We start from the raw sequence: 27351 nt of genomic DNA, 5'->3' as shown, positions 1-27351 counted from the left end.
GGCACGGACTGCATTTTACATTCACAGCATGTGTTTGCCATTAACTTGTGTGTATTTTCAATGTAATGATTTTCTCTCCACAAAAGAAACCGTCACTGCTGCTCAGCATAATTTCGCGCTGATGTTGCACATGTCGCCGACACTCTGATAATACCCCAGAGTAGCTCGCTGTATGCTGTGACAATGGCATACCGTCTATCTAATCGGGCACTGCGCCGGGCCTCGCTCTGTCCGCTCCTCTCTCCTTTTTCAGTTGTGCATCCTGCTCGTTGCGGGCGGTATACCAGGGCTGTGCGGGTGCACGAGCATGCATGGAGCCCGCTGACCGCCAGCCAGTGAAAACCGAAGAGGTGATGTCATGTGCTGATACAGGTTCAGTTCACAGCGGAGGAACAAACCCAGCTATTCGTCTTTGTCAAACCACGAGCCCCTTTTCCTCTGCATGTAGACTAAACATGCTCACTCATAGAGAGGCACGCATTGTGCAGCATTCATGCACACTTGTGAGTGTGCACAATCAAAGTCAGCCACACACACACAGATAAAAAAACAAGCCCCTTTTGAGACTAACGCATATGTAAATCAGGCAGACAGAGTGACAGAAACACACAAACTATGCGGCATGTGAAACATCCTCTCGACCGTAAAGTATATCTACTTTGTCATTCATCTGCCAGTATGTGGGGTCCCTCTTTTCTGTGGCGACTTTTACTGTTTCTGCAGCTCGAACTCTCACAGATAACTCTCACAGGCAGACAAACCGCAGAGTTCTGGCAGCTGTGACTTAAACTTACATTAGCATAAAATAACCCTAGGTCATGCGCAAACGGCTCATGGGAAAGTAGCGCTAAGTTCTTGGGTCCCTCCAACCGCTCGAGCCTCCATTATAAACGGACATTTCCACTGCACTCCGTTTTCCTAACCAAGCTGGCTCAGCCCACAGAGAATATCTGTGGTTTTGTGATTACTAGTACAGCAGGAATCGAGAAAAAAACACAAGAAAGAAGTCAAAATAAAGACAAAAAGTGAAAGAAACCATTACAAAAATGGAGACGATGTAGGAAGCCTGTCAAAGCTTGTTTTGTCTATTTACAACACAGTCATTGCTGCCGTCTGGAATGCCTGGTTGTGACTAGAGTAATAATCAAGAAGGCTGCAGGCTGTGGGTTTCACACAAGAGCATGCATAAACTGTATTTCTCCTTGTGAATGGGGCAAAAGCTTAAACCAGCGTTGTGCAGGATGGTTCAAAAAAATTAAATAAAAGAGCCTCTGGAGTCTGTTTTTATTTAGCCCACGCTGCATGCCTAAGCACGGAAGGGCCACGGTGGAATCATCCAGGTGGGTGGCTGCTAACAGCAGTGGATGAGAGGTTTACCCGAGGCATAGATGTGTTTTCCATTACAAACAGTATCAGGTGGAAAAACACGTTTTGTAAATTGGTCTTTTTTTTGTTCTCAAAGCCATGTGCTGCACAGATGGGATAAAACTCACTATCTGGTGTCCACAAGCAGTTCTAAACAACTTGGATGTCTTAAGGTGCAGCCTCTTATTAGCAATAACAAACGAGTTTACTTAAAAATAGGAAAGAACACTTCCTCTGCACGCTGTGTGAATTATTTGGGTATTGATTCCACATTGCCCTGCCTCGCTAAGTGCCCATCGTGGGGTCGAGTGGAAAGGCGTGCGTAGTGGAGGATCTGGTATTTATGGGAAGTGAGGATGATGTCAGAGCTCCAGGGTCCTCTGCAGACATTTAGGGCCACGGCTGCTTTCAGCACGGGGCAGCACCCATACACCTGAGAATCATTTAACAGCTTTGGTAATGGCGTGCGTGTGCTAGCAAGTTCATATGTTCGCACACACCTACAGGGCGCAGAGTGAAGCTCCAGTCATCTAAATCCTGGCGGCCAGCATCAGAGACAGCTCACAAAGTGGTAATGTTCATCTGCATCATGCTTTCTCAGACTGAATCACCCACCTGTGGTATTAAAGAATGTTATTTGGTCCTGTCTGGTATTTAGTTTCCCACGAAAGCGATTTTAAGAGCTATGCATCATTAATGGAGTCACAGTCGATGGTGAAGAACCCAAAAAAAAAAGAAAAAAAGCGGCCTTTGAGAAGAAGAAGAAGAAGAAAAACAAACAAGACTAAAAATCTGTCATCATGAACGAGGCCCTGTGAGGATGGGATTCTCATTACAAACCAGAACAGTTTGAAAGATGCTGTGCTTACACTGTTTCCACCAGTGGCACATAAAAAAAAACATTAATTTGTCAAGGTGCTGATGTGGGGCCACACTTCTAATCCCATTGCCATACCATTAGAAGTTGCATTATACACTTGATTACAGTCTGGGTGAATGGGACCACAACACTTACCATCCGGGATGCTGAGAGACTAGATGGAAAAACAAATGATAGGTTCCAGCCCCTCGTGACCGTCAGTTGAATAAGTTGAAGATGGATGGACGGCTTTTTAACACACCTTTAGTTTAGCTATGAAACAACAGGTAAACACAGGTGTTAGTAATTATATTAATTAAGGCTCGCTCCTAAATAGAAAAGAAGCTTCGCTGTTGTCATCAGCGGTGTTTATGCCGTGGCCCCAGGGTTTTTTGGACTTTTTAGATTCTGCTTTAGCGTTCTCTATTTAGTGCTTAGTTTGTTTACGTTTACATGTGGATTTTCATGCTTTTCTTTATTACCTCGAGCTATTAGCTCTTAGTTCCTGTTCCTGTTTTTATTAAAGTTTATGATAATACTTTCTGACTTTCTGAGTTTATTTATTTCTTCAGTATTCCCTCTATCTCTTCCTTCTGTCTTCCCCTCTGTCAAATTATTCATGTCCCTGCATTTCTCCCGTGTTTTCATAAAATTTCTTCTTTCCTCTTTTACTTTGTTAACTTCTGTCTCTTGTGCCTTAGTGTGAGTTTTATCCAACATCATGTCTGTGTCTAAATCTGTTCACCTCCGTCTTGTTCCCTTGCTATTTCCTCTAATTACCCTTAGAGTATATATAGTCCTCTCCCTTGTTCTTTGTTAAAATGTCTTCGTTATTCCTCTCTGTGCTTCTCCCCTGTGAGCTCTGTGTTAATCCGTGGGATTTTTGGTTTGTTTTCTCTGAGTGGGTTTTTGTATTATTGGGCTTAAGCAACTGACCTAATAAAGTTTAGGTTTTTGTCTTTTGTTGTTGTTGTTACATCTGCCTTTGAGTCCTTAACCCGAATGTTTGTGAAAGATTACCCACTATATAACAAATATCAGCTGTAAAAAAAGACGTGCCATTCAGCTGGATACTCTTTTCTTCTAAGACCTGTATGAGGCTCCACGATGTCATTGTCAGGTAATCTGATAAACGGCTGGGTTTATCGAATCAATGAAACTGTGGATACATCAAGATTAAATTTGTGTCCAACAGTAAAATAGACACACGTGAAACAAAATGTCGTGGGTATATGTGCGAAGGAAATACATGACGAATGATCGACAATAATTTTGCTCTTTTCAGTCTAAATTTTCCTGTAAGTTTTTCTAAGTGACATTTATGCTTCCTTTTTAAAAAAAGAGCAAACATGGCAATGTTGTCTCTATTAATTTATAGAGTTAGCACTGAAATACCAACTCTACCTTACTCTCTCTCTGTGCTATAATCTCCCTGCGTATAGATGCTTATGTAACGTCGGGCTGCTAATATATACAATTTATTATCTCTAAAAAAAACTCAGTCTAATAAAAGAACTGTATCTTTAAGAGCCAATGATACTTTGCAATGCTTACACAACCAGTGAGCTGTGACTGGCATTGACAGAAGTCCAGAGGATACTGAGCACCACAGAAGCTGATCCCCTTCGATGTGAGTCGACAGTAATATCCCCTCCCAAAATACTAAGGCACATAAAGCTGATTAGCCATCTAATAAATCATATTTACCAAACAGATGATCTGAAATGAAATAATAGACCATGAGCCAACAGTTACAAACAGCTATAATCGCTGTAATTGCAATGCATGCCCCTGCCCCACAGACAGGAAAGTCTGCCTTTAGGTTAAACCAAGCTCAGTGGAACCAGTTTACTTTCATTCATGATGCAAATCCATACAAATTTTCTCTTGATACATAATTAATAAATCACTTTGTTATAACTGGCTCCCACTTGCTTAGTGATTGCTACAGTCTGTACAGTTAGACCTGTTTCTATGTTTCCGTGGAAAGCACCGTGAGAAACATTAGCCTCATGCTGACCCATAAAAATCAACATTATAAAGGAGTCCATGTCCACACACACAATCCAAACCCTAAAAGTGACGGCCAGTGCTTTGGTCTGTCATCTGGCTTCAGCAGCACCTTCAGGATTCAGTAAGTTTCTAGCAGTCCCATAAAAACTGGGAATCTCATCCCTGGTTTCAGATTGATGTTCACCCTGCTTTACTTTGTGTGTGAGTGTGGTGAGTGTGTCAGAGCTTTCCCTTACATACAAGTGTGATCAAGTTGCCTGCAGCTTTTACAGAGGAAATTCTTTCCTAAGACTTTCTGGATTTTGACCTGGGGGATTTTTCAGAATCTCTTTTACTGGTGCAAACCATGATTGAATAAGTCATTGTGGTGAAATGGACCAGTCACTGAGGGGGTTCCCACAGCTTGTGGGTAAGTTCCATGACACAAGAGTCTTCATCGTAAATACCTGTCAAAATGCCCCACTATTCATGGATGACGTGCACCATGTTTAATTATGCTGGCTATCACATACTAGAGCCCTGCACCTTTCCTTCTCTTGTTAATACTTGAGTAAGAAGAAAATTTTTATTCATCATTGTTCAGAAAGGAAGGGAGAAGCTGGCGAAATGGGAAATGCTGCCCATTATCAGTCCCTGGGTTATTTTTTCAGGCTGTTGGGGCAGCTGTCGGTGCTTCTGTTTGTCCCGACTGTCAGAGCTCCGAGGGGTTCTTGTCAGCCATGGCTATCTCCTGTGGTCACCCGAGCCTGGCTGAAGAAGATAAATAACCACCTCCACCCTCCTGTGAAGCAGTTTCACCATGACCCGTCTATCAGCCGCCTCCTCGGACCCTTTTAGCACTTTCTCTTTAATGGAAAAAAAAATGTCCTTGCCAGTGTCTTCGCTCGATTCAGAGAAATGGGATCTACCACAGGCCGGTGAGAGACCATTAAACCTGCGGAGTGACAGTGATGAAGAAAGCACACTGTGGAGACTCTGCATAAATGTGAACAGCAGGAACACCTATTACAGCCTGACTTACCGGTCTGGCAAACCTTCAGGCAAAGCCTGGCAGCTTAAATGACACAGAGCTTCAGCTTTTGCCCTTTGATCACACTTCTCCGTGAATGAGTCCTGTAAACTGATTTTGCATTATGAATGAAGTCATTCTAGGTTATGCCTCTCATTTGGATCATATTATTACAGCCATTTCACATGAGTGTTTTTGCAGCTGCCTATACTTGTATGTTAACTCTGAAAATCTTGTTTCAGTAAGCTATTCCCAGGTGAGAGAACTGAACCTTCTCTAGTGGGTTATTTTCCACTGAGAAAGGTAAAAAAGGGGCAAAGAAAAGTCTGAACCAACAAAGCCTATAGTGTGCTGGGAATAAATATGAACCCACAGAATGGAAAATGATTCGACATAGTCTCTCGATTCACAGAGTAAAAAAAGTGAGAAAGACATGTAGAGCACAGATGGCAGGAGGAATGAAGGTATGAGCTTAATTACTTCCAGACACGATGCAAGCAGAGGGAGGTACAAGGTGCTGTAGCTGCGCAAATACACCCCGGGAGAGACGTCTGATGGAGATGAATATTATTACAAGTCACCTCAGTAAGTTTGGTCTGAAATGAAATGTGGCAAAGGCATGAGCAGTGTCATCGATCTGAGCACTTACTCATAATCTCAAAGTGTTAATTGTTCAAAATGAGGTCAAATCGAGGCAGAAAAGAAGACTGGAAGTTGCTCTGTGACGGTTTTTTAGTTTAAATCGACATCAGTGTGAAACACTGAGGCAGTGCGATGACAGCTTGCTGCTGGTGTCACCATAAATGACAAATCCAGGAATGGCTCTCTTCTACTCTTCATAAATCCATCACTACGTTTATATGAAAAGTCCTTCCCAAGTTTGCAGTAAGTAGTTCCATCTTGTGATTTACTGGTCTGACGTGCACCGTTTAAGCTAAAGAACTGTTTTAGTTTTCTCAAGCTGTCGTAATGTGCAAAGCAGCAGCTAGGAAACATCTGAAATGCTGTTCAGTCAGAAGTAATCAGTAATGAACGGAGGAAGCCTCTGTAGCATCACAAACTATATATTTACACTGTAAATGTATACAGCCTGTGTGGTCTGAGCTGCTTTCATTTAAAGATGAGTGAATCATAATTTAGTAAACAGTGTAATTATAACTAAATGAATTTGAAGCCAACCTGCATGTATTTACCCATGTGCCCTGAATTAAAGAGCTTTTCTTTCACTACAGGAAGATGTGCGCTTTAGTCAGAGCATTTCCTTTGCTATTACTGCTCAGTAAAGAAAATACTGCTGGGTAAACTAAATTCATCTTTGCAGGAGTCTCTGTTTTTTTAATCCTGTTGCTAAGTACACCCTATAACAGTTATTAGTCACACAGTAACTGGCCACTTCATTAGTTACACCTCACTACTACTGGGTTGGACCCCCTCTTGTCTTCAAAACTGCCTTAAACCTGGCATGATATTATCACAGTTGCTAAGGGTTCCACATAACGCGAATCTCCTCTTCCACCACATCCCAAAGATGCTCTGCAGCATTATCCCCAACAATAAAACACCACCAGATTGAACTGTTGCTACAAGGTAAGATGGTCCAAATCCAAATGCAGCAACAGAAAATTGAGACTCATCAGACCAGCCAATGGTGTTCCTCAGTTTCCTGTCTTTAGGTGGCAAGAGTGGCACCCAATGTGGTCTTCTGCTGCTGTGGTCCATCTGCTGCAAGGTTCAATATGTTGTGTGCTCTTCTGCATACTTTGGTTGTAATGAGTGGCTATTTGAGTTACTGATTGCTTTCTATCAACTCAGCAGTCTGACCACCCGACTCTGACCTCTAGCATCAACAAAGCACTTAACTGCTGCTCACTGAATAGTTTCTCTTTTTTCAGACGATTCTCTGTAAATCCTAAAAATGGTCGTGTGGGAAAATCCCAGTAGATCTGCAGTTTGTGAAGTATGTGTCTGACCTGTCTAGCACCAACAAGCAAAGTCACTTAAATCACCTTTCTTTCCCTTGTTGTGTTGCTCAGTTTTGAACTTTAGCCGCCCGTCTTGACCATGATACATGCATAAATCCACTGAGATGCTTCGATGTGATTGGCTGCTTAAATATTTAACAAGCCATTGCACAGCTGTTGGACACACACACATACAAACACATACAACTTTTTTTTACTACTTTATTCTTTCACAACAACCTTGGCTCATATTTTCGGCTTACACGCTAATATCATTTGCACTGGGGAGGACGAATAAATATTTTATTAGGACCTTGCACTGTGTGACACAGATTAAGCCCTTAAGTTGCACGTCAGTGAAGCAGATCAGCATTAGGCATTTTGTTTTTGTCCTCTCGTAAATTTTGATTACGTTCTCTGGAGCGTTGATCCAAACAAAGAGCGAGCCTCTCTGTTGAGAGAATAATTCCTGCCTTGTTCCTACCCTGTCTGCAGAGAGGCCCGGCAACTAAGCAGAAAGGCATTTAGATGGAAACAGGCTGAACCAAACAAAATCAGACATGACAGGATGTCACATCAATCGATCTGTAAGCTTTCGTGTATGCTTGTTTAATGGATGAAGCGCTGCACAATGTTGATGCATGTTTATTTAGTGTGTTTAAACCCTGATTGACTGCAAGATGCAGCATGTGAAAGAAAGAAAGTGCGACCGCAGCCAAGTGACGGGTCACAGTGTGCATATGAGGGGTGTGAACCTCTTGAGATCCCACACATTTCCTCTCATTCTTTAACCTCTGACATCCTGATATAGTGAATTAAAATTAACAGCGCTGCATGACATTCCTGTGAATCAAGAAATATCCTGTAGCTTTCTAACTGCACAGTGCTACTTAGTCATTGACCTGTGATACAGACTCACTTCACTCAGCATGATAATCATTTAGCTTATAAAATTTGACATGCATGGCCTGCTGGGTGGTGTATTGTCCATAAATGGAGAGAGGGAATCAGAAGGTCTGTATGTTCTTCCACTAATAAACTCAGACTAAATCAAACCCACCAAACTCCTTTTCTTTTTTGCAACATCCGCTGTTTGTTTGCTTTGGCTGCTGCAGCCATGTGAACACTGATGAGTGCAATTTCAAAACTGTTTAACACCAGAAACTTACTGCATTAAAACATCACAAATCAAAAGCACGAGTGCTGGCAGTGAAGAAACCTCCGTTTCCAGGGCAAGTGTCGCAGACTCATCTGCAATTATTATTTCTGATTCCCACATTCTTGAGCTGCATTCCCCCCCCCCCCCCCCCCCCCAAGAGCTTATAAAAGAAGGTAACAGCGTGGGCATATAGTTGATTTACTTTTTGTTATGTGTGAATCTTGGCTCTTGGCTCTTTGCGAGTTCGACTTTGCCCAGACAGGCAGACAGACTGAGCCAGCTGATTGTGGTTTGGGTTCAGTCTGTGCATTGGTGCACCGGGGCTCCCACCATATGCTTATGGTGCTCTGGGCCCAAGTCTGCTCACACATACAGTTTATAAATGAGCATGCACTCATACACAGCAACAAAGCAACAACAACAAAATAGTACTCTGGGGTCCACTGGCAACTTAGATTCCCTGGCCAGTCTGTGGAAGCAATTTAGGCCACTAACTGCTGTAGTGGGACTTGTGCCATGTAGTATATTTAGTATATATATTGGATTTGGAAACTTTGTGTGTGTTTAAATGTGTTACAAGGCGCCAGGCTGGCATCCAAAACCTGCTTGCACTTCAAATGCGAAATGAGTGTAGCCTATTAGGCACTACTATGTACTGACACTGCGGAGTAATTAGGCTTTTGGACTGTCTCGTTTATACGCCTCAGACATATAAACATCATCAGACCACAAGCAGACACACCCTGATTCTACCAGGGCTTACTCATCTCTGCTTCAGACCACAACTACCCTGTGAGGTAGTTAATGAGAAATACAGATGTCCCATTCACTGAAAATAAACAGAGGCAGAGCTGAAACATACGTGAGCCTCAACCGAGTTAGTTCTACATACATACCGTATCCTTTAAGAGCAGCAATCAACCCATTTTAATCCGGAAATGGCGTCTCAAATGAGATGTTAGGAGCATGCACTTCAAAATATTCAAAAGCACGGCGAATTATCCCAGTGTTTTTGCCTGTGTTTATAGTAAAGCCGTGCCTGTGCACGGCCTCGTAGCTGTATCTCATTACATGTACTGAGAGCTGGTACGGTGGGGAAGAAAGCAAAGATGTATGATTTTAATCAGTTAAGGCCAGAGCGTGCCCCTCTCTAATAACTTCTGGAGATGAATCCAGCTTGAGAGGGAATATAAACCAGATCACTTTGGAAATTCCACAACGGTTCGTTTGCAGCAAGTGCCCCTCTTCTGAAGGAATGCGAGCTAAGATTTCCCCCTCAGCTCCCTGGTCTCCCACATAGACAGCTGCCCTTCAGAGAGTCATGCCACAAGAGCAGAGCCGAGCAGGCCGCTGGAGAGGCAGAAAGGGAGAGGAAAGACAGATAGACATGACGGCTAATGGCTCTTCTCCCAGTTGCATGGGGTCTGAGACATATAAACATGTCAGGAGAGGGTCAAAAGGGAGAGAGCATGGCGATTCAGAAAGGGAGACCGAAGGGTAAAAATAGGAATAAGTTGCATGAAGTTGGAAAATCCAGGGCTGATAGATATGTGAGGGAAAGAGAGGAAAAAGATATAAAAAAATAGAGCTTGGGAGCAGAAGGAAAGGCGTTTCCCAGCCTCGAGGAGATGGACTGACAGGACAATCCAGCAGGTGACGAGAGGTGGTGAAAGTCCAGACATGTCGCACCAAAATCACCAGCAAACCACACCTTCGGGATTACAAAAGATGCTGAATCTGTGCATTTGAAAAACACGCCCATGATCACAAGCCCGATTTGAGATGTAGAGACGTGCCTTTTGGTAAACTTTGGGTGACCTGCTCTTTGAAAGAGTGGTGAACCACAATCAGAATAAGTGCACCATTAAATAAAGTTAGCTTGTCCTGTGGCTGAAGGGTGATTAAGATGTTATTCCTAAAGCCTGGCAGCTGTTCAAGATACATTTTTCAAGCATATGACCTAGCCAAGCAGGCTCCATTGTGTATCCAAAAATCCAGTGCCCGCAGTCAGTCCTCATCTCGCTGAAGGCTTTCAGGTCTCTGCACAAAGGATTTTGAAGAAGAAGGTGAAACGCGTTCACGCAGCTTTATAGCGTTCCTCTATAAATCTACAGATCTAATCATTTTAAGGCTCAGACACTTACCAGATGTTACTGACATTTTATGGTACTTGAGGGATCCTTCGAGTATGTAAATCTTTGGCGATATGGAGTGCACGTCCATAATCTTAAGATTAACATCCCAGAGGAAAAGGCCAAATGTCGTGTACTGTACATCAAATATGAATGTAAAGTTACTATCGTGAGGAATCTGGACGTCTGAGGTAAGAAGCTCTGTGGAGTCTTTATGTTTGCATATCTCAAACAGAAATCTGTTCCCTTGACTTTTAATATTTGGAGACATGTAAGAAGTGCATCGACAAATTCTTGGAGTTTAGAGGAAAACCCAGCCTGGCATTTTTCCTGCATACTTTTCACTCTTTCTTTGGATTTTTTTTTCTGCCCGGGTGTGCACGGTGGGGAAATGGGTCAAGAATGAAACAAAGAAGTGGGGAGAGAACAGAGCGGGGGCCTACTGGTCCCTCAACATCCCTGCGTTGAATATGAAAATATATTATGGCATAATGTGTTCAGTATGCAAGCTTGAAGGAAACCATATGAAAAAATCCCAGACAAAGAGCCTTCTGTGTTCCAACTGACCCCCCCACCCCCATCCTTCGTCTGCTTCGACTGAGCGAGAGAGAGAGGGAGAGGGAGAGGGAGAGAAGAGGTAAAAAGGGGAGGTGTGCTCGCACACTCGTAGGAACTGAAAAGGGGCAGTACACACCCTCGCCGCCTCAAACAGCCAGACGCACCGGAGTACAGGTGAGCAGCAAACCTAACCAACAAAAAAAAGAAGAAAAGAAAAGTGAGGGGGTGTGGGGGGGGTTGCTTTAATGAATCATGGAATTTTATCTTTGCTTGCACCAGACTTTGTCACTTGCAACCTATTAAGTTTATCTTTATGGGGTAAGAAGACACTATCTTTGCTTGGAGAAAGAGGAGAGAGAGTCCGGGGAATGCGATGAACTGGGGCAGAAGAGGAGGGAAACTCTGAAAGTCTTTGTTTGAGTAGATGACAAACATCTGTGGCTGCTGTTTTTTCCCTTGGCGAAGGCTGTAGGCTTGCAGGGGTTGTTGGGGTGGGGGTGTTGGCTGGCTACATTAGCACTGTGGTCACTGATATCCAAGCCTATTGTCCTGACTGTGTGGAGCCCGCTCTGTGGCCATGTTATAGACTTGAACTTCACTGTGTAACATTAGAGGGTGTATCCAATTAAAGTCCTGACTGGAGACTGTATTGACTTACGCATATATAAGTAATTGCTTCCTGTTAACACAACAGGTGAGGCCCATTAACTGCTTTACGGGGGAGCAACAGGAGGCTTTGTTCTGCTATATGTTACAGTGTGTTACACAGATTAGCAAACTACACCTCCTTTATTTTTGCTGTAATGGGAGATGCTTTGAAACAGCAGAAACCTACTTTGTCAAATGTCTCAGTGCGAACAGAAAGCCAGTAGTTTCCTGCTTGCAACTTTACATTTTTAAAAAGTGTTTGTGCCCGCTGCCTTTGATGTCTAACAGTTTTTCAGATTATGACTGATTGTTTCAAGGAGGTGCCTCCCTCTTGGCACTGGATGACACACACCTACTTCAAGTATTTATTTTCACCTCTTGAAGTTCCCCACCTGTGACAACGAGAGCAGGATGAGCTGTGCGCGAAGCAGACGCTTTATTACAAGGTCTTCCCACTGCATGATTTATGATCGCACTCTCGGGGGTCCTTTAAAAAAAGGCAAAGGCAAACAGAGAGAGACATTTGTTCGTTTCATTGGGGACGACTCTTTGCAATGTTTTAGATGTCTGTCATCAGCTTGCACAAGCTGCGGCATGTTAACTATCACAGCCTCTTGAGGAATTATGAAGCAGGAATGCCCATTTTGGAGCACTAGCCGAAATTATTTTGTAGTGCTGCGAGGGCCCTTGAATAGCTCTTTGTTTAAGCAAGAGAGAGAGAGCGAGAGAGAGAGGTCCCGCTAAAGCCTTTAGCCTTTACCGCTAAAAGATTTTTTTTTTTTTGCTGACTGTAAAACATCCCAGCAAAAGACAGGCGATAGCAGACACACAACAGATCTTCCCCTCAGGGATTCAGTCATAAAGGCTTGCAGTTCAAGTCAATGCTCTGACCCGATGCCTCATTATAAGCTGGGTAAATGATACACTTCAAGTCACAGAGTAGGTGGAATGCGCGCTCACCTGACATCCGCTCATGTGCGCCCCGAGCAACTGATGATGTGCAGATGCCGTTACTGGGGTGAAACTACATGCGCTTTGTGAGCTATTAGGTGGATGACACGCATTCTACAAGCTGACTACTGATGCAGATGTGTAATAAACACACAAGACAACAGCCATGAGGGACAAATGAGTGATTAAGGTTTTGTAAGGGTGCCAAAAGCAATTTCTTTTGTGCGCCGTCACTATGTGAGACACGCCGCAGAGGGCAGAGGGATAGATTTGCTGTCTGGTATGAATCCATCATGAGCTGACGATGGACAGGAACTCTGTGATTACACATTAAAGCAGCCTGCGGGGCCAAACTGTAAATTAGATCCTTGATTCCTGATCACGGAGGCAGATGGGTGGCATAGGAATATTGTGCAGGGGTGGAAGCCAAACGGGACAGGTGGGCACTGCGAAATACTTTTTGAACTTTAAAGTAATTGGAGACCAGGTGGTGGTGGTGGTGGAAGAGATATCAGACTATTACGTATGGCAAGCACATAATCGCCAGAGTGGGATAGATATCACAGGTTTGTTTGGGAGAAATACAACGTCAAGCTGCGTATTAACAAGCCGCGATGAATAAAAAGGAGAAAGAAAAAGAGATAAAGAAAGGATTGGGACAGATGCAGATTTCAAAAGTCCATATGCTGGTGTTTTGTTTCCTGAGCCAGAGCCTCTGCTCATGTAGAGTTCTTACATCTGTTCCTTGTCTGTCACTTAATAAATGTTTGCAGACTGGATCAAAGTTGGCAATCAACCCATGTTTAAACCAGGGGTGTTGGGACATGTCCTCCACACGTGTTCACCTATGTTCTCTGTGGAGACAGGAAACAAAGACAACTGCGAGTGAAGAAAAATATCATAAAACCACTGCAGGAAAGTGACACGGTGAAAGCTAATCTGAAGAGACAGTGTCGCTTTCTGAGTGATCCAAGCACAGATCGCACATCTGGAGGAATCAAAGAGCGATTGTCAGAGTGTCTAAACAATACCAGCCTTCATGTCACTTGACACGATCATGCCAGTAAGCTAGGATTGTTGTTGGTGTTTTTTACAGCAGGGAGGTGGGGCAGGGTTTTGTTTGGGCTGATTGTGTCCAGGGACTAATGTGCAGCCCTGCTATGAATTTTCATGACTCAGTTGTTATTTTGCGAAACAAAAACACCGCCTTCAAATGATCCAAACAAGTTTACGGTGCTTAGACACCTCGAGAAAACAGCATTGCTTTGCTTCTCAGGAATCTCAGAAAAGGCATTTAAAAATAATAAGTGTGAAATGTGTGTGTGTGTAGTTTTTGAACAAGCCTCCCACTCATGAGCAGTGACTCACAAGCAAAAATGAAACCCCAATCAGCTTCGAGGTGAGGCAAGTCTGATCAAGGACAAGGAGATGTGCAAACAGTGGGTTACCGTTACAAATGCTGCCAGTGGCTCCTATTGGCTTTGAAGGAGGAACATGACACTGCTGATCTAAAGAAATACTCTACAGGGTAAAAGTGAAGGAGGATGTGTGCCCACTTGATGTCACTGCAAGATATTCATGTCTTTGTTTCCCTCTTTACTTCACGCTGAATGGAAAGCTTAAGTCCACATTCACTTTCTCAGTGTGCTCTATCGCATCGCAGACCCTGAGGCAGGGATAAGTTGTGTCTGACAGGTTTAATACACAGTAGATCCCCAACACTCAAACCTGAATGGACTGCAGCCTTCCTCCCTACATGGGAGACAACAGTTTATCAGACTCTTTTTTTCTAAAAGGCGCCTCTCGTTTCCGGCTTTGCACCATTAGTGTGACTGCACTTCAAAGTGGGAAGCCTGATCTTTATCTCTGAAGACAGAGAGTCAGACTCCTGCCGTCTCACAAACTGAGATAAGTTGAGTTTGATGCTTTTATTTTTGCAAGTAAACTAACTAAACTTTCATCAGAAGAGTTAGGTAAATGATGTTCTTCAGACCGCGTCATTAAAAAGTCTTTAAATATCAGATGGCCTTCCTGAAACCAACGAGATTAATTCAAATCGTATACGAAGCAGTGGAATTATTTAAAAAAGACAACATTGGTTAGATGTATCATCCAGTTTTTATTTGACCTAAAATAGATTTGACTTTTGACATAACTGCATATTCTCCTTTTTCTTGCAGGCGCTTCTGGGCATACAGTGAACACAGAGCAGAGCAGCGATCTGTAATCCAACAATCAGCCAAACTGGTGGAACTGTTGAAGTCTTAGCTGCAGCCCACTGATGTGTTTCAGTGGAAGTCAGAACATCCGCCGCATGAAATAGGAACCTTCATTCTCACATATGGCTTTCCTCAAAAGCAGAAGAATGAAATCGATCATTTTACTTTCAGAGACCGTGTCTGGCTTTAATGCCTGAGAAATAACACGGGACACCAGACGAAAGCAGCCCTAATTGAATGCTTTTGAACACTGAATACAAACCAGCCTCTGCAGTGACCTTTCCAGTATGAAATGCTATTCCTCACACGCACCCAAAAGCAGGAAGCCCCTCATATGCACAGCTTCCCTGCGACCCACTCAAGAGTTATGATCTGTGAGATAAAGGGCAGATCCCTTTTCTCCAAAAGAAAAGTCATCTGCGAGTTGAAGATTGGGGTGCAGGCGAAAAACTTGTTTTTGTGACTAAAATAGAAGAGAAGGAAGAGCAACATCTGGGAAAGAAAAAAAAAGGAGTATTAGAGAGATGCGAGTAGAGAAGCTTGGACTCTTTCTCAGCCCTTCGTGCCAGATTTTTAACACAGCACAACAATCTTGTGCAATTTTTGTGGCATTTGTCCATGGGAGCTCATCCAATGCTCATCGAAGCTGACCCTCCTGGGAGGTCCCATTAGATGCAGGATAATACTTCATGAAGACCAAAGCAAGAACACGCTTCTACCGTCAAATTTCGGCTGTCTGCAGGACAACATTTGGAAGAATTATTGCTGAAAGGGGAGCCGTGACCGGAAACAGAAACTGGGAAAACTGAGCTACTACCTTTCCCTCATCTTCTGCGTGGGTGTTTTCTTTCAGCTAATTCACTGTTTGCCAGTAAGGAGTAAAACTTCCATCTTTCACCAGTTGCTTCATCCTATCGGGAGAGGAGACTGAGCCGAGCGGGACAAAGCACTAGCGTTTCTCCCTCCCGTGTTGAGGGCTTGTTCCTGCTGCGACAGACGGCGATGGAGATGGAGAAGGGACATACGTCTATCAGGAGAGGGGTGAGCTGGAGCCCAGGGGGCTTGAGAAAACCTTTCCAGTTAACTCAAGACGTGCAGACCCGTGGGACAGACAACAATGCATCATGGGAGAAGACAGGATTCAACAAAGAACACATGAGCCGGAAAACAAGTAAGTGCTTGTTTATTTGCTATTTTCTCTCCTTATTTGGACTTCTTACAAGAAAATGTAACTCTAAATGCACGTTCAGTGGTTTGTTTCTGATGAGTCTGGACTCATCAGAGCAACTTGACACAATGAACTGGTCTCTGAGACATCTGTTTCTGTGTCATAAAAATACAGGTTCTCGTAGCAGCTGTGCCAATGCAATCATGCCTCACTGCTAAAGGGCTGTCTTAATATACAACCCGGCCACAGGCAATAACAGGCTAACTTGTGGGAGACGTTGTTTGGAAATGCCCCTTTTCTTTTTGCCTCTACAGCTGCCAACTTAACTTCAAAAAACCTGTTTTAAAATAGAAATGTTGAATCCATGAAAAGACACAGAAAACATGACTACTGCTGGGTGGTGACAAGTTTTTCAGATGCACTCTTCAAAGTGAGTAAAAAGGCATTATGCATTAAAAAGGTTCCCAGCCTTCAAATAATTGTTCCTGATATGGATCTATAGCCTGTGGGCTTCCAATACCCTTCCTATCACTCATTACTCACTAATTAGTTTCCTCAAATGACACAGAGATCACCAGAACAACAAAAAGGCGGCGAAGAAAGTGGACAACTGCTCCGGTGGGATCTATCCTAACACGTGAAACAGTAACGCTATGAGCAGGAGAGCTTGGTTTCCACCTCTGAACTGGATTTCTTTATTCCTCCCAGGGGAATCTGCTGAGAGTTTAGGTCACATTCAGTCTGGTAGGATCTCAGGACCTCTGTTAATCCTCGTCTTTCCATACCGCTTCACGCATCACCCGCAGGGGCCGGTGCTGTCATCCATGCTCACCCCACAGCCATCACCCGGAGAAAGATAACATCCGACAGGGTAATCTGACCTTTGATACACAAAAGCAGGGTTGGCCTCCCTGACTTAAATCCCGCTGCCGTGAGGGCGGGGGGAGCTTTCCTGTCTGATCTCACCCGTGCTGGGATGAGGTGATGGGGCAGAGGGCAGAGGTAGAGAAAGTTGGAGGTGGAGGAGTAAGCAGGGGTAGGCAATATGATGTAGGGGCTCTTGCATCGCTGTTGAGCGCTGAGTTTTGACTCTAATGTTGGACAGGAAATTCCTGTCCCACTCCTGCAGGTTGGAGGCCTTAGGGTTCAAAGAGGGCAGACACTTAGTTGGAGCGAGTGCGAGACATGCACTGAGGGCAGCAAGGGCAGAGGACATCAGACAGAGATAAGCTGCTGACTACTTACCGCTGATTGCACCCATCTCCTGAACTTTCAAAATAAAGTGCAGCCTCTGTAAAGCTTTCTAAAATGAAAGACTCAGATTTGTCAAGCAGTCACGTCCCAGTTTTTTTATACACACATATATATATAATTAGGGAAGTGGATGTGGAAGTGGAAGTGCGATGGCACAGATCTGAAAAAGTAAAACAACGCTGGAGGCTGAGTGACAGACAGCACAGCCTCCAGCTACACGCCCTCCCTGCCTTTCCCCCCTCCTTGCCTTCCTTTCCTTTCCCTGCCTGCCTGCCTGTCTGTCTGTGTGCTGGACTGCAGGGAAAAAGAAATCCGATCCCACCTCGCTCCAGAAAGGGGGTGTGAAGCTATCAGGCGCAGTTAAATTGAAAACTCTTGTGGAAGTACTACAAAACAGCGGAGCCCTGAGTTTTCACTTGAAAAAGGTAAGGGATTAGACACTAGAGTGGATCCAGCAAGAGAAGCAGGCTTTCAGAAAACTCAAGAAATGTGAGAATATGTTAACATGTTGAAGCAGCTTGTGCTTGTCTGTTTTATGAAGAAATATGACTTACTATTGGCAGTGTTTTTGTAGAAGACGCTGGCTCATAAGCTTAAAGTTATTTCTCCTTATAACTAAAAAGGTAAAGATCACTGAGATTTGTGTGTAATCATGCAATCTGTACTTTTGAGCCTAACCTGAGCATTTTTTATGTATTTGTTCTTGATTAAAATATACATTTTATGCAAAATAACTGCAGCTTTTTTTGTTGTTGGAATTTTCCATAAGATTAACTTAAAAACTTGAGAATTTAACGCTAATTAAAATCAAAATTCGAATTAAATAAAAGGTACCGCTTGGGATTTGCTCCTGAAATGTTACTTGATAACAGAGCTGGCTCCCACTCAAGGTAGATGTTTATAGCGAGGACACTTCATTTCAAGCCTCTCTGCTCTGGTATATTCAGGTAGCGTGAATTATAAACAGCAAATAGCTCATAAAAATGGTCATTGGGACCCCTGGTGGTGCTACTGCTTACAGTGACGACAATGATAAAAGGCAGCGAGTCTACATAAAGTACCTGTGAGATAGGTGGGCTCATTTCTGTGTAGCAGTCTATAAAAGAAGGTGATTTATGCTCATGCCAGTAGTTATGAGAGGACTGCTTGTCTAAGGTGTGGTAATGTGTTTATCCTTGTTATACTGGAACAAATATCTAATATGGGGGATAGATCATGTTGGTGTCAGGTGCATGATTTAACATAGTCTATACTTATCCATTTTTTTGCAGACATAACCGCCGTCATCATCGTTATCATCACAGAGGATAATTTTGTTAACACGCTGCTTGTTATTAGAGCAGGTCCAGGGTGCATGGTTCATGAAAAAAGAAAATAAAGAGTGGATGGCACACGTATGCTCTTGAACTTTAGCTACGTTTATGTAAAAAAAAGCTCAAGGATACCTCACAAGGAGCTGATTCAATTACTGAGGGCCAGATTTAGTCTGTCAAATCAGTGACAGATGCATATTATTCCTTTTTACTGGGGGGAATGATTGTGTTGGCTTTACACTCTGTGCCAGGAAAAACTGCATGCCGATTCAGTTCTATAGGACAGCTTTACAAGTGACTGATTTATGCATAATTATTATGATTGGCACATGATTACATCAAATAATGTAGCTGTCTGGATTCATCACCTTAATAAATGAAAAAAACAGTCATGGCTGAGCTAGCTGTCTGAGAAACGTCCTGCAGGGATTTTAAATATCTTCCATCAGAGTAACTTGCTTTCGGTGAATAATCTACCAGATGTGTCACCATAACGACGAAGAGACTCTGACTACAGGTTTTTATAGAGCTAAAAAAAGGCAAAAGATGCAGCTTTGATTTTCCTCTCGTGGACTTTGAAGAGTGATGTGTTCACTATACTTTAAATGGGAACACTTAATTGTATAGTATGTTTATAGAGGGCAGTGAAAAATGTGATTTTTCTGGGTTAGTTTTAGATTGTAAAAATTGTCTATTAAGGGTTTGAGCTGCAGTTCTGCACAAATTAAGTACAGAGAGAAACCAAAGGCATGCTGGAAGCACAGGCAGGGAGTTTTCTCAGCGGTGGAGGAATGCTCAGGGAGGGACTACTGCAGAAGGCAGAGGAAATAGCTCTGCCGCCTAAAAGGGAGCTCTCAAGCTCAGAAAACAAACTATCATTTATTTTATAATTCCAGTAATCAGCAAACCTATGAAATCAAGGTAAGACACCGACTCGCTGTAATTTCCCTATTTTGCAGCTTTCGACATTGACCTTGATCTTTTTTTGTTGTTTGTTTGTTTTAATTTTTATTAACTTTAGTAAAGCAGCTGTTGACATGTTTATTTCAAATGCTTATCCGCCTACGTCTCCTGGCTCATTGCCTACAGCTCTGGTCTGCTGAGTCAAATGTCCACAAGGTCTTTTTTTCCCTTGCTAGATTGGTTGAAATCAAAAGTACTCTGAAATTTTTTAAAAAAGGAAAAAAAGTAATCAAAACCACATGGTGCCAAAACAGTTATGTGGGTTTTAAAGAGAATATTTCTATCCCACACTTGTTAAAAATCGCCCTTTCTGGTTCTGTCTATTTGTACATGAAAACAGTTTGGTAAACTTTAATTACATGCTAGGGAGTTGTCTCTGCATAGCAGCACGTTGCCAAGTCTACAGAGGTCTTACTCCTTTTATTATTTAATATAGACAAGAAGGCAAAACTTGTCTATATTGCCTTGTCTTTTTCTATTAGTTGAACTTCCTTTCTTGTGTTTTCTCCTGTGTGTTTCCCTTTAGATCTGACCAGGAGTGCCAGTTTGTCAGAGAAGGAGCTAAAGGAGGCTCGCGTCAAGAGTCAGATCATTGCTGCTCAGCTCACCGTCCCTTCCAACTCCAAGTCCAGGGGTGTTCAGCTCTTTAATCGGCGTAAGCAGAGAGTCAACGCCTTCACACTTGAGAGCTGTGGAGAAAGGTCAGACGAGGACAGAGCTGAGAATGTCAAAACGAACCCCCCATCCAACAAACTGACATGGGCAGAGAGGAGCAGTGAGGAAAAGGACAGAGACCTAAACTTAAAGAACACGACCGCTGACAAGTCGGTCTTCTCGACACCTGCAAGAGTACGCTCAGTGGGGGATATCATGGATGAGCCAGCTAAGGATTTCCACAAAGAAGAAGACACTGATGACAGTGTTGTACAAGAGAGACACTTCCTCCCTGTCAAGGAGGAGCAAGAGGAAGAGGCACGACATCAATTTCATGAGGATCTAGAGGATGAGGCCAAGCATGAGACTCCGCCAGGGAGTAAAACCACTGATGTGATAGTGTCAGTACATGCTGAAGGAGAAGAGATAAATGGGAGGCAAACAGGGCCAGATCCTGCTGGAAAGCTTTCTAATGGCTGTCACGGTGCCTCTGGTCCTGAGAAGGTGTCTGTGCCCACATCTAAGCAGGCAAGCGCCTTCATCAATAGAACTGCCAGACCTTTCTTCTCTCCGCCCACAGTGCAGTCTTCGGAGGCCGTCAGGCCTGTCATGGACATCCCCCCTCCTCCTTCCTACTCCACACCTCCTCTCCCTGCTTTTACTGTCCCCCAGCCTGTGGTGGCCTCACCTCCTCCTCCGCCTCCGTCATATCCCACACCACCTCTACCAGCTTTTACAAACCAGCCCCCACAGACTTACTACTCCAGTCCACCTCCACTGTCTCCTCTCATGTCTCCTTCTTCTCCTCCGCCATCCCATTTCTCTGCTTCCCAGTATTCACAAATGCCCCATTATGGCCCTCCCACAGCCCCGAAACCCTCCACTTTTGTTCCTAAGCCATCCGGGGAGAGGAAGATGACAACACCAATCAAAACAGGAATACTTGAGGAGGGTGCTGCCAGGAGGGCAAATAAAAAGTCAATGTTCACATTCAAAGAGAAACCGGTGGTTGCTCCAAACCCCGAGCTACTTTCTCTAGTGCAAGGGGCGGATGAAAGAAAGAAGCATGGACACAAATCTGTCCCTGAGCCAGGATCTGAGGAAGAGTTACTGGCTCTGGGTGCAGAAGCCTCCAACTTCCTCGCCAAGGAAGAGGACAGGACAGAGGGAGCAAGAGCTCCAGAATGGGCCTCCTGTCTCAAGAGCTCAAGGACCCGACCGAGGGCAGAGCACCAACCGGAGCAGTCGCTTACAAATGTGTCTGGAAAAGGTGCTGAACTGTTTGCTAAGCGTCAGTCCAGGATGGAAAAATATGTGGTTGAGAATCAGAACGCAGGCCAAATTAGATCTCCTTCTCCTACAATGTCTCTGCCACCATCTTGGGTTTACCCATCAAACATGCCTGGTAGGGTCAAAGCTATCGCTAAAAACTCTGACATGTGCGCTCAACTTTCACAAAATCTCAAGGCGCAACAAGCAGTCAAACAGAAACCAATGAAAAAACCTCCGCCACCAGAGCCAGTTCCAGAGCCGCCGCCTTTGGAAAATGGTTGCTCCAAGATAGAGATGGATCTGTCGAGGCACCGGCCATACCAGCTTAACTCTTCTCTCTTCATCATTAACCCAGTCAAGGACCCCATCAGTACCCTACCCAAAGGAGCACCACAGGCCAGGAACCAGCTCGCCACTCCAACTTTCTCCAGACAGACTTCACTCCCTAACAATCCTCCCTTTAACTTCAGTGCCCAGTGCATGTCTCCTCAAATACCTCTCAGCCCTACAGGAGGACCAGATTATCCTTCAAATCCGAGATCTGGTCATCCGAGGATCAGCTCTCCGATGTCTGCTTTTTCTCCAGACAGGGTGTCCTCTCCCCGGTCATCAGTACAGGCACCAAGGCCCACATTTTCTGCCAAAAAGGCAGGGATTGCACCGCAGGTGTGGAGACCCTCTTTGTACCGTTTTTAGAAAATGTGTTGAAAGAAAATGTTTGGGGTTTTTTTTAGATACTAAACACATGATTGCAGAAGTGATTTTAATAGGGCTAAAACTTACGATTCATTACACTGCCTGTTTAACGTGTGCCTTCTTCTTTTTCTTGTGCCTCTTATTACTATAATCCCACACATCATAGAGAATTCATGTGTCTCTTAGACACTATGTAACATCTTCATCAAACTACTGACAGATTAACAGTTTTAGCCATGGCTATCTGTATCTTATCTTCTGTTCAGTGCATATTATTTGTCTTTTTTGTCAGTAAAAAAACCCAAAGACTAGTAATTATCCTCCGAAAATGTAAAATGTGCCTCAGCGTAATGAAAATCGACTGCCATTCCCAAAGCCGCGAAGCACATCAGCACTCAAGAACGTCCATTTTCAGCACATTTTAAAATATGATGAGAAACAGCCTCACACTTTTTCCACTGGGCACTCGGGTGATGCTGCTTCACAAAGCACTTTAACAGATGGTCTAGCATCTGCTTTATGATCTACGATTTGCAATTTAATGCTGTTCACTGACATGAAAGTTGCAGCAAGAGAACTACTTTTATGTCTTTATGCCTTCATGTTAATTTACTCTGCTTTTCAGCATGCTCTACTTAACTATATGGTGTGTGCCTGAATTCTTTGGTGTTTCAAATCTGCCTGCAATATACATATTTTTGTTTTTCATGACTTGAAGCAGTAATTCCGTCATCAAACGCTGTTGTGTTTCAGAGCACAGGGACTGTGTGTGTTTCATTTCACAAACCTTGATTCGCTGCTCTTTTCCGTCTGTTCTATCCGATTGTTTTATGTACGACTGAACCTTTTCTTCCTCTGATTAAAGCTTTATGCTAACCCTCTACACGGATTCCTTTCTGACTTTTTTTTCCCTCATTTCCTGACTTCACTGGCTTTTTCCAATGTTAATTGTTTGTCACTTTCACTCTTTTGCCTTTTAAGCAATCACTGGAAACACTAATAAAATTTATACCTCCTTGAAGTACACAGATAGCTTGCGGCAGGGGGGGCAGATCTATTTTGTTACACAGCGTGTGACATTTAAAGTTCTGGGGAAAAAAATTGAAGCTTTCCATTACAAGATGTTTTTTTTCCCCCATAACAATTTGAGTTATGCGTGTTCATGTTAAGGCCTGAACTCTGCCCTGGCTGGCCTTGAGGGGGTCAGAAATTTAGACAAATGCTATGACTCCTGACCTGGGCCTTATTTTCTTTCAAAGTAGCCTCGAACATTTGAAATATGACCATTAACATTCGTCTTATGAGACCATAACTTCTCGGGAAGGTGATCCTAGCAGGTCAGTTTCATCATAATATCATACTGAGTGGGAGTATTCCCTAATTAGAATAGACATAAGATGGATGCAAGCCTTGCTTCTGTCAGGTAACTTCATATCTCTGCAAAGGTTATCCTCTACGGGAAAGCCAGATGACAGTAACCTGAGAGAGACACTTAAGACAGGGCCTGTGTGTGCTGGTAGCCAGGGGAGGCTGGATAAACACATACAGATGGAGGGAGTGCACAAACATAACCTGAATGCTGCTGAGGCACAGGCTGGGCACAGTTTTATCATCACAGATTCACTTATTAAGATTACTTGGTTGATCTTCTGGGTGTATTGTGTAAAGTTTCACCTGAACAGACTCTCCGAACAACACATCCTGACACAGTTCAACTAAAAACCTTTTAGATTCATTTACTTATCCCCATGCTTAACAATACTATAGCCTAACTTTTTGTGTATTAATATGCTGTGTTTTTGAATACATATTTCTAAGAGATTAAAGAAACGCTTGTCCTGATCCAACAGACACCAAAGGAGTCCAGTCCTGCTGAAGTTCCCAGGGAGACACCTACACCAACCAGGACACCTAACCTCACAGGCAACCCGGGCGGCCCAGCTACTGGAAGCTGGACTTCTAGCCTCCAAACAAGCCCACCACCCCTCACTAGCTCCATCCGTTCAGTCACGTCCCCTGTATCGTTTCGTAATAATTCAAGATGCCAATCGCCTATGAGCACTCAGAATATCCCGTTTTCAACAGTTACCTCCACTTCCACATCCAGACCCTCACAAACATCTACAGCCACCTTTCCACGCTCTCCTCCTTGGGGTTCAAGATGTCAGTCCCCAGTGGTCAGCCAGTCCGCTATCATTTCCCCAATTCCTGCTTCCCAAACTTCTACATCTCCTTCTCTCCTTTCTCCTCCTTGGGGTGTAAGGTGCCAATCCCCAATGGGGACCCAGAACAACAAGCCCTCCACTGGTTTCTCATTTTCTTCATCTAAACCTCCCCAATCATCTACAGCGACTTCACCACACACACCTCCCTGGGGATCTAGATGCCAATCCCCAGTGGTGAATACCCAGCCTTCCACTAGCTCCTCAGTTCCTACGTCCAGACCTTCCAAAACAAATGTATCCACCCCTCCTCCTTGGGGATCAAGATGCCAATCACCATTAGTAAGCCAGAAGGTCCAGTCCTCTAGCGTCTTAGTTTCCACATCTAGACCATCCCAGCCATCTACAGTCACATCTCCTGTCTCTCCTCCATGGGGCTCACGTTCTCAGTCTCCTTCACACTTTCAAACCAGTTTCTCTCTCTCTACCACTAAACCTCTATACACATCCTCCGTCACCTCTCCTGTTTCCTTGCCCAAAGACAGTCGCTGCATGTCTCCCACAGTTAACAACTTGGACTCTAAAGCCAACCATCGCCTGCTGGCCAAAAATATCATCAACGCAGCCAAACGTAAAAACAGCCCTTCTCCTGGTGCACTAAGCGGTCACAGTCTTCCCATCTCATCACTGAGTTACGACGGTCAGAAACCACCGGTCAACCTCTTCCAGTCACGGTCACTGGGGGCACAGTCCCCTACTTTCACCAGTCCTCCCCCAACTCCAACTCAGAGAATCTGTTCTCCTGTGCGTCTCTACAACACTCGCTCCCTGACCGACTCCGACGCCTCTGTTGAATCCGAAGACTCAGGCCTCCGCTCGCCCGGCCTCCACTCCTACAACACTTGTCCCCGCGGCTGGGGCGGCAGCCTGAGGGTGAAACGAAGCACCGTCTCCACTGACCTGTGAGGGCGTTATTGAGTGTCGACAAAAGCACAATTTCTGATTTCATAGAGTTTTGTGGAAGTAGATCATCAAGTAACCGAGTTTCTAGAGACATTTCATCAGACTAATGTTAGATAAGTACTACATAAGCAACTTTGATTGCAGATCCTATAATGGTATATGTTGTATCGAGGTAGTTTATAGTATTTCATATGGCTCACATTCATAGTATGGCCTGACAAGAACAAGCTTTTTACACAACACAGTTGCTGTGGCTTGTATGCTTCAAAAAAAGTGCAAAAGACTCAAAATAACCAAAGATTTTTCAATACATATACTTTCACAACAAACATACAGAATCTTCACTGTCGATACTGTGTTTGAAAAGTGTTTGAAGAAAAAGTATCAGTTTTAAACATCATTAATGAACTATTGTTTTATGCAAGTAGAAAATTGGGGTTGAGACTTAAAAATGTTGAAGCGTAAGGAAACGAGTAACATGTAAATATACCCCTCAAGTGAGTTTATACTGCTTTGGATGAGGCATTCTCATAGTACTGCGTTAGGAAATGACCAAGCGGTGAATTGATAAAATTACAACTGATTTAGACAGTACTGATTATGATGGGTTCCCTTCCCTTTTCCACAACAAAAACACAGCAGTAGATAGGTAGCACACACTCATTTATTACCAGCTGTAACCACTGCAAAGTAAGTAAAATGCATAAATATCACGGTGCAATAATGAGTTTAGCAAAGCGTATAGACGTTGCTCTGATTTGCTGAAATGAATGTAAGCTTTATAGACAGACTGACGAAGAATGACAGAAAAAAAGGGAATGTTAAATACAGAGACTTATGTGGAGGTAAGACAGGGCATTGATACAACTGTTCAATCAAACACTGTTTCCGAGTTCCAAGAAAGATGTCAAAATTGTTGTATTTTTTGTTTCTTTTGCTATTGTCGACAGAAAAACGGTTGATTAAGGTTTGAGACAAGGAATGGATTAAAATTTATATATTTCACTGAGAGCCTGTTCGGGAGGGGTTCAGAAGTAAAAGTGGATGTCACACAAGTGTGTGCGTTAAGCTTTTATGGAGAGGAGGGAAAAAAGATTTTGAAGAATGTTGTACGTTGTAAAGTGATTGTCAGAAGATGATTGGAGGACCAGTATGTATTTGAAATGCATATAAAAAAAATCAAATGTATGTTCTCGTTCACTTTTATTGTTTCTCTTTGTACTTGATTTGCACTTCTTTTCATTCCATTTCAGCGGCTAAGAAGGGGTTGTTCAAAAACTTGATTGCTTTGAGAAGTGTCACTCAAAATGTTACCTTCAAACACTTGTATACTGTAAAAAAATAAAATAGCCCACAGCTGGAGAATGCAATATGCTGACATGATGATGGTGGCACTTAGCCGCAAACATAACTGCTGCCAGAACGAGCTTTATGTTTCAAGCGTGGAGCCATATTACACCACCTTCTCAAGTTGTTCGCTAGCACAACAGATCATTCCTTCATTCCCTGACACGCAGGCCAAAAGCATCAGCACATTTCTAAATATTTACCCTGTGTGTCTTTTGAGTGACGGGGACTCCTGCTACACAGTGACCCGGCTCCTTCAGCAGGATTAGGCCTATCACTGTCACGGCTTGAGTTCAGCCTGGGTCACCACTAGGTGGACTGCAGAAGTTCTCAGACTTTAACAAGAATTGTTATAGTTTTGAATTTGAAAGCAGGGTTTTTTTTGGAGTGCTTTGGGAGGGGGGTGGTTGATTGCATGCCTGCATTTTATAACCCATGTTGCATAACTGTATGATCTTTGAATGATTTTATGCAGAATAAAAAAATGCCACACTAGATTAAATATTTTCAGTTTGTCTTTGCTATTGTCTTTTATAAAACCATCACCCTAATGAGGAATATAATTGAAAATAACCCACTGTGGCCAACTTGTACACGAAAGAAGCGGAAAAGAGGGCCCGTTATTCTACCCTGGAACACCACCAAGTCATTGGTTCAGGTATGTGGATGACACCTGGATGAAAAT

General features: G+C 43.5%; 1 protein-coding gene across 1 annotated transcript; it reads left to right on the top strand.

The window, feature by feature from the left end:
• Window positions 1–11171: 11171 nt before the first annotated feature.
• Window positions 11172–27157, top strand: LOC134639588 (mucin-2). The gene is made up of 4 exons (XM_063490847.1): window positions 11172–11230; window positions 14836–16045; window positions 20099–22164; window positions 24045–27157. Exons 2-4 carry the CDS (start codon window positions 15877–15879, stop codon window positions 25320–25322), a joined length of 3513 nt encoding a protein of 1170 aa, XP_063346917.1. The 5' UTR covers window positions 11172–11230; window positions 14836–15876; the 3' UTR covers window positions 25323–27157.
• The last annotated feature ends 194 nt before the right edge of the window (window positions 27158–27351 follow it).

Source organism: Pelmatolapia mariae, linkage group LG2 (assembly GCF_036321145.2).
Source record: "Pelmatolapia mariae isolate MD_Pm_ZW linkage group LG2, Pm_UMD_F_2, whole genome shotgun sequence".
Classification (NCBI taxonomy): Eukaryota; Metazoa; Chordata; class Actinopteri; order Cichliformes; family Cichlidae; genus Pelmatolapia; species Pelmatolapia mariae.
The sequence above is the reverse complement of the archived record's forward strand: the minus strand, read 5'-3'. Positions and strand labels throughout refer to the sequence as shown.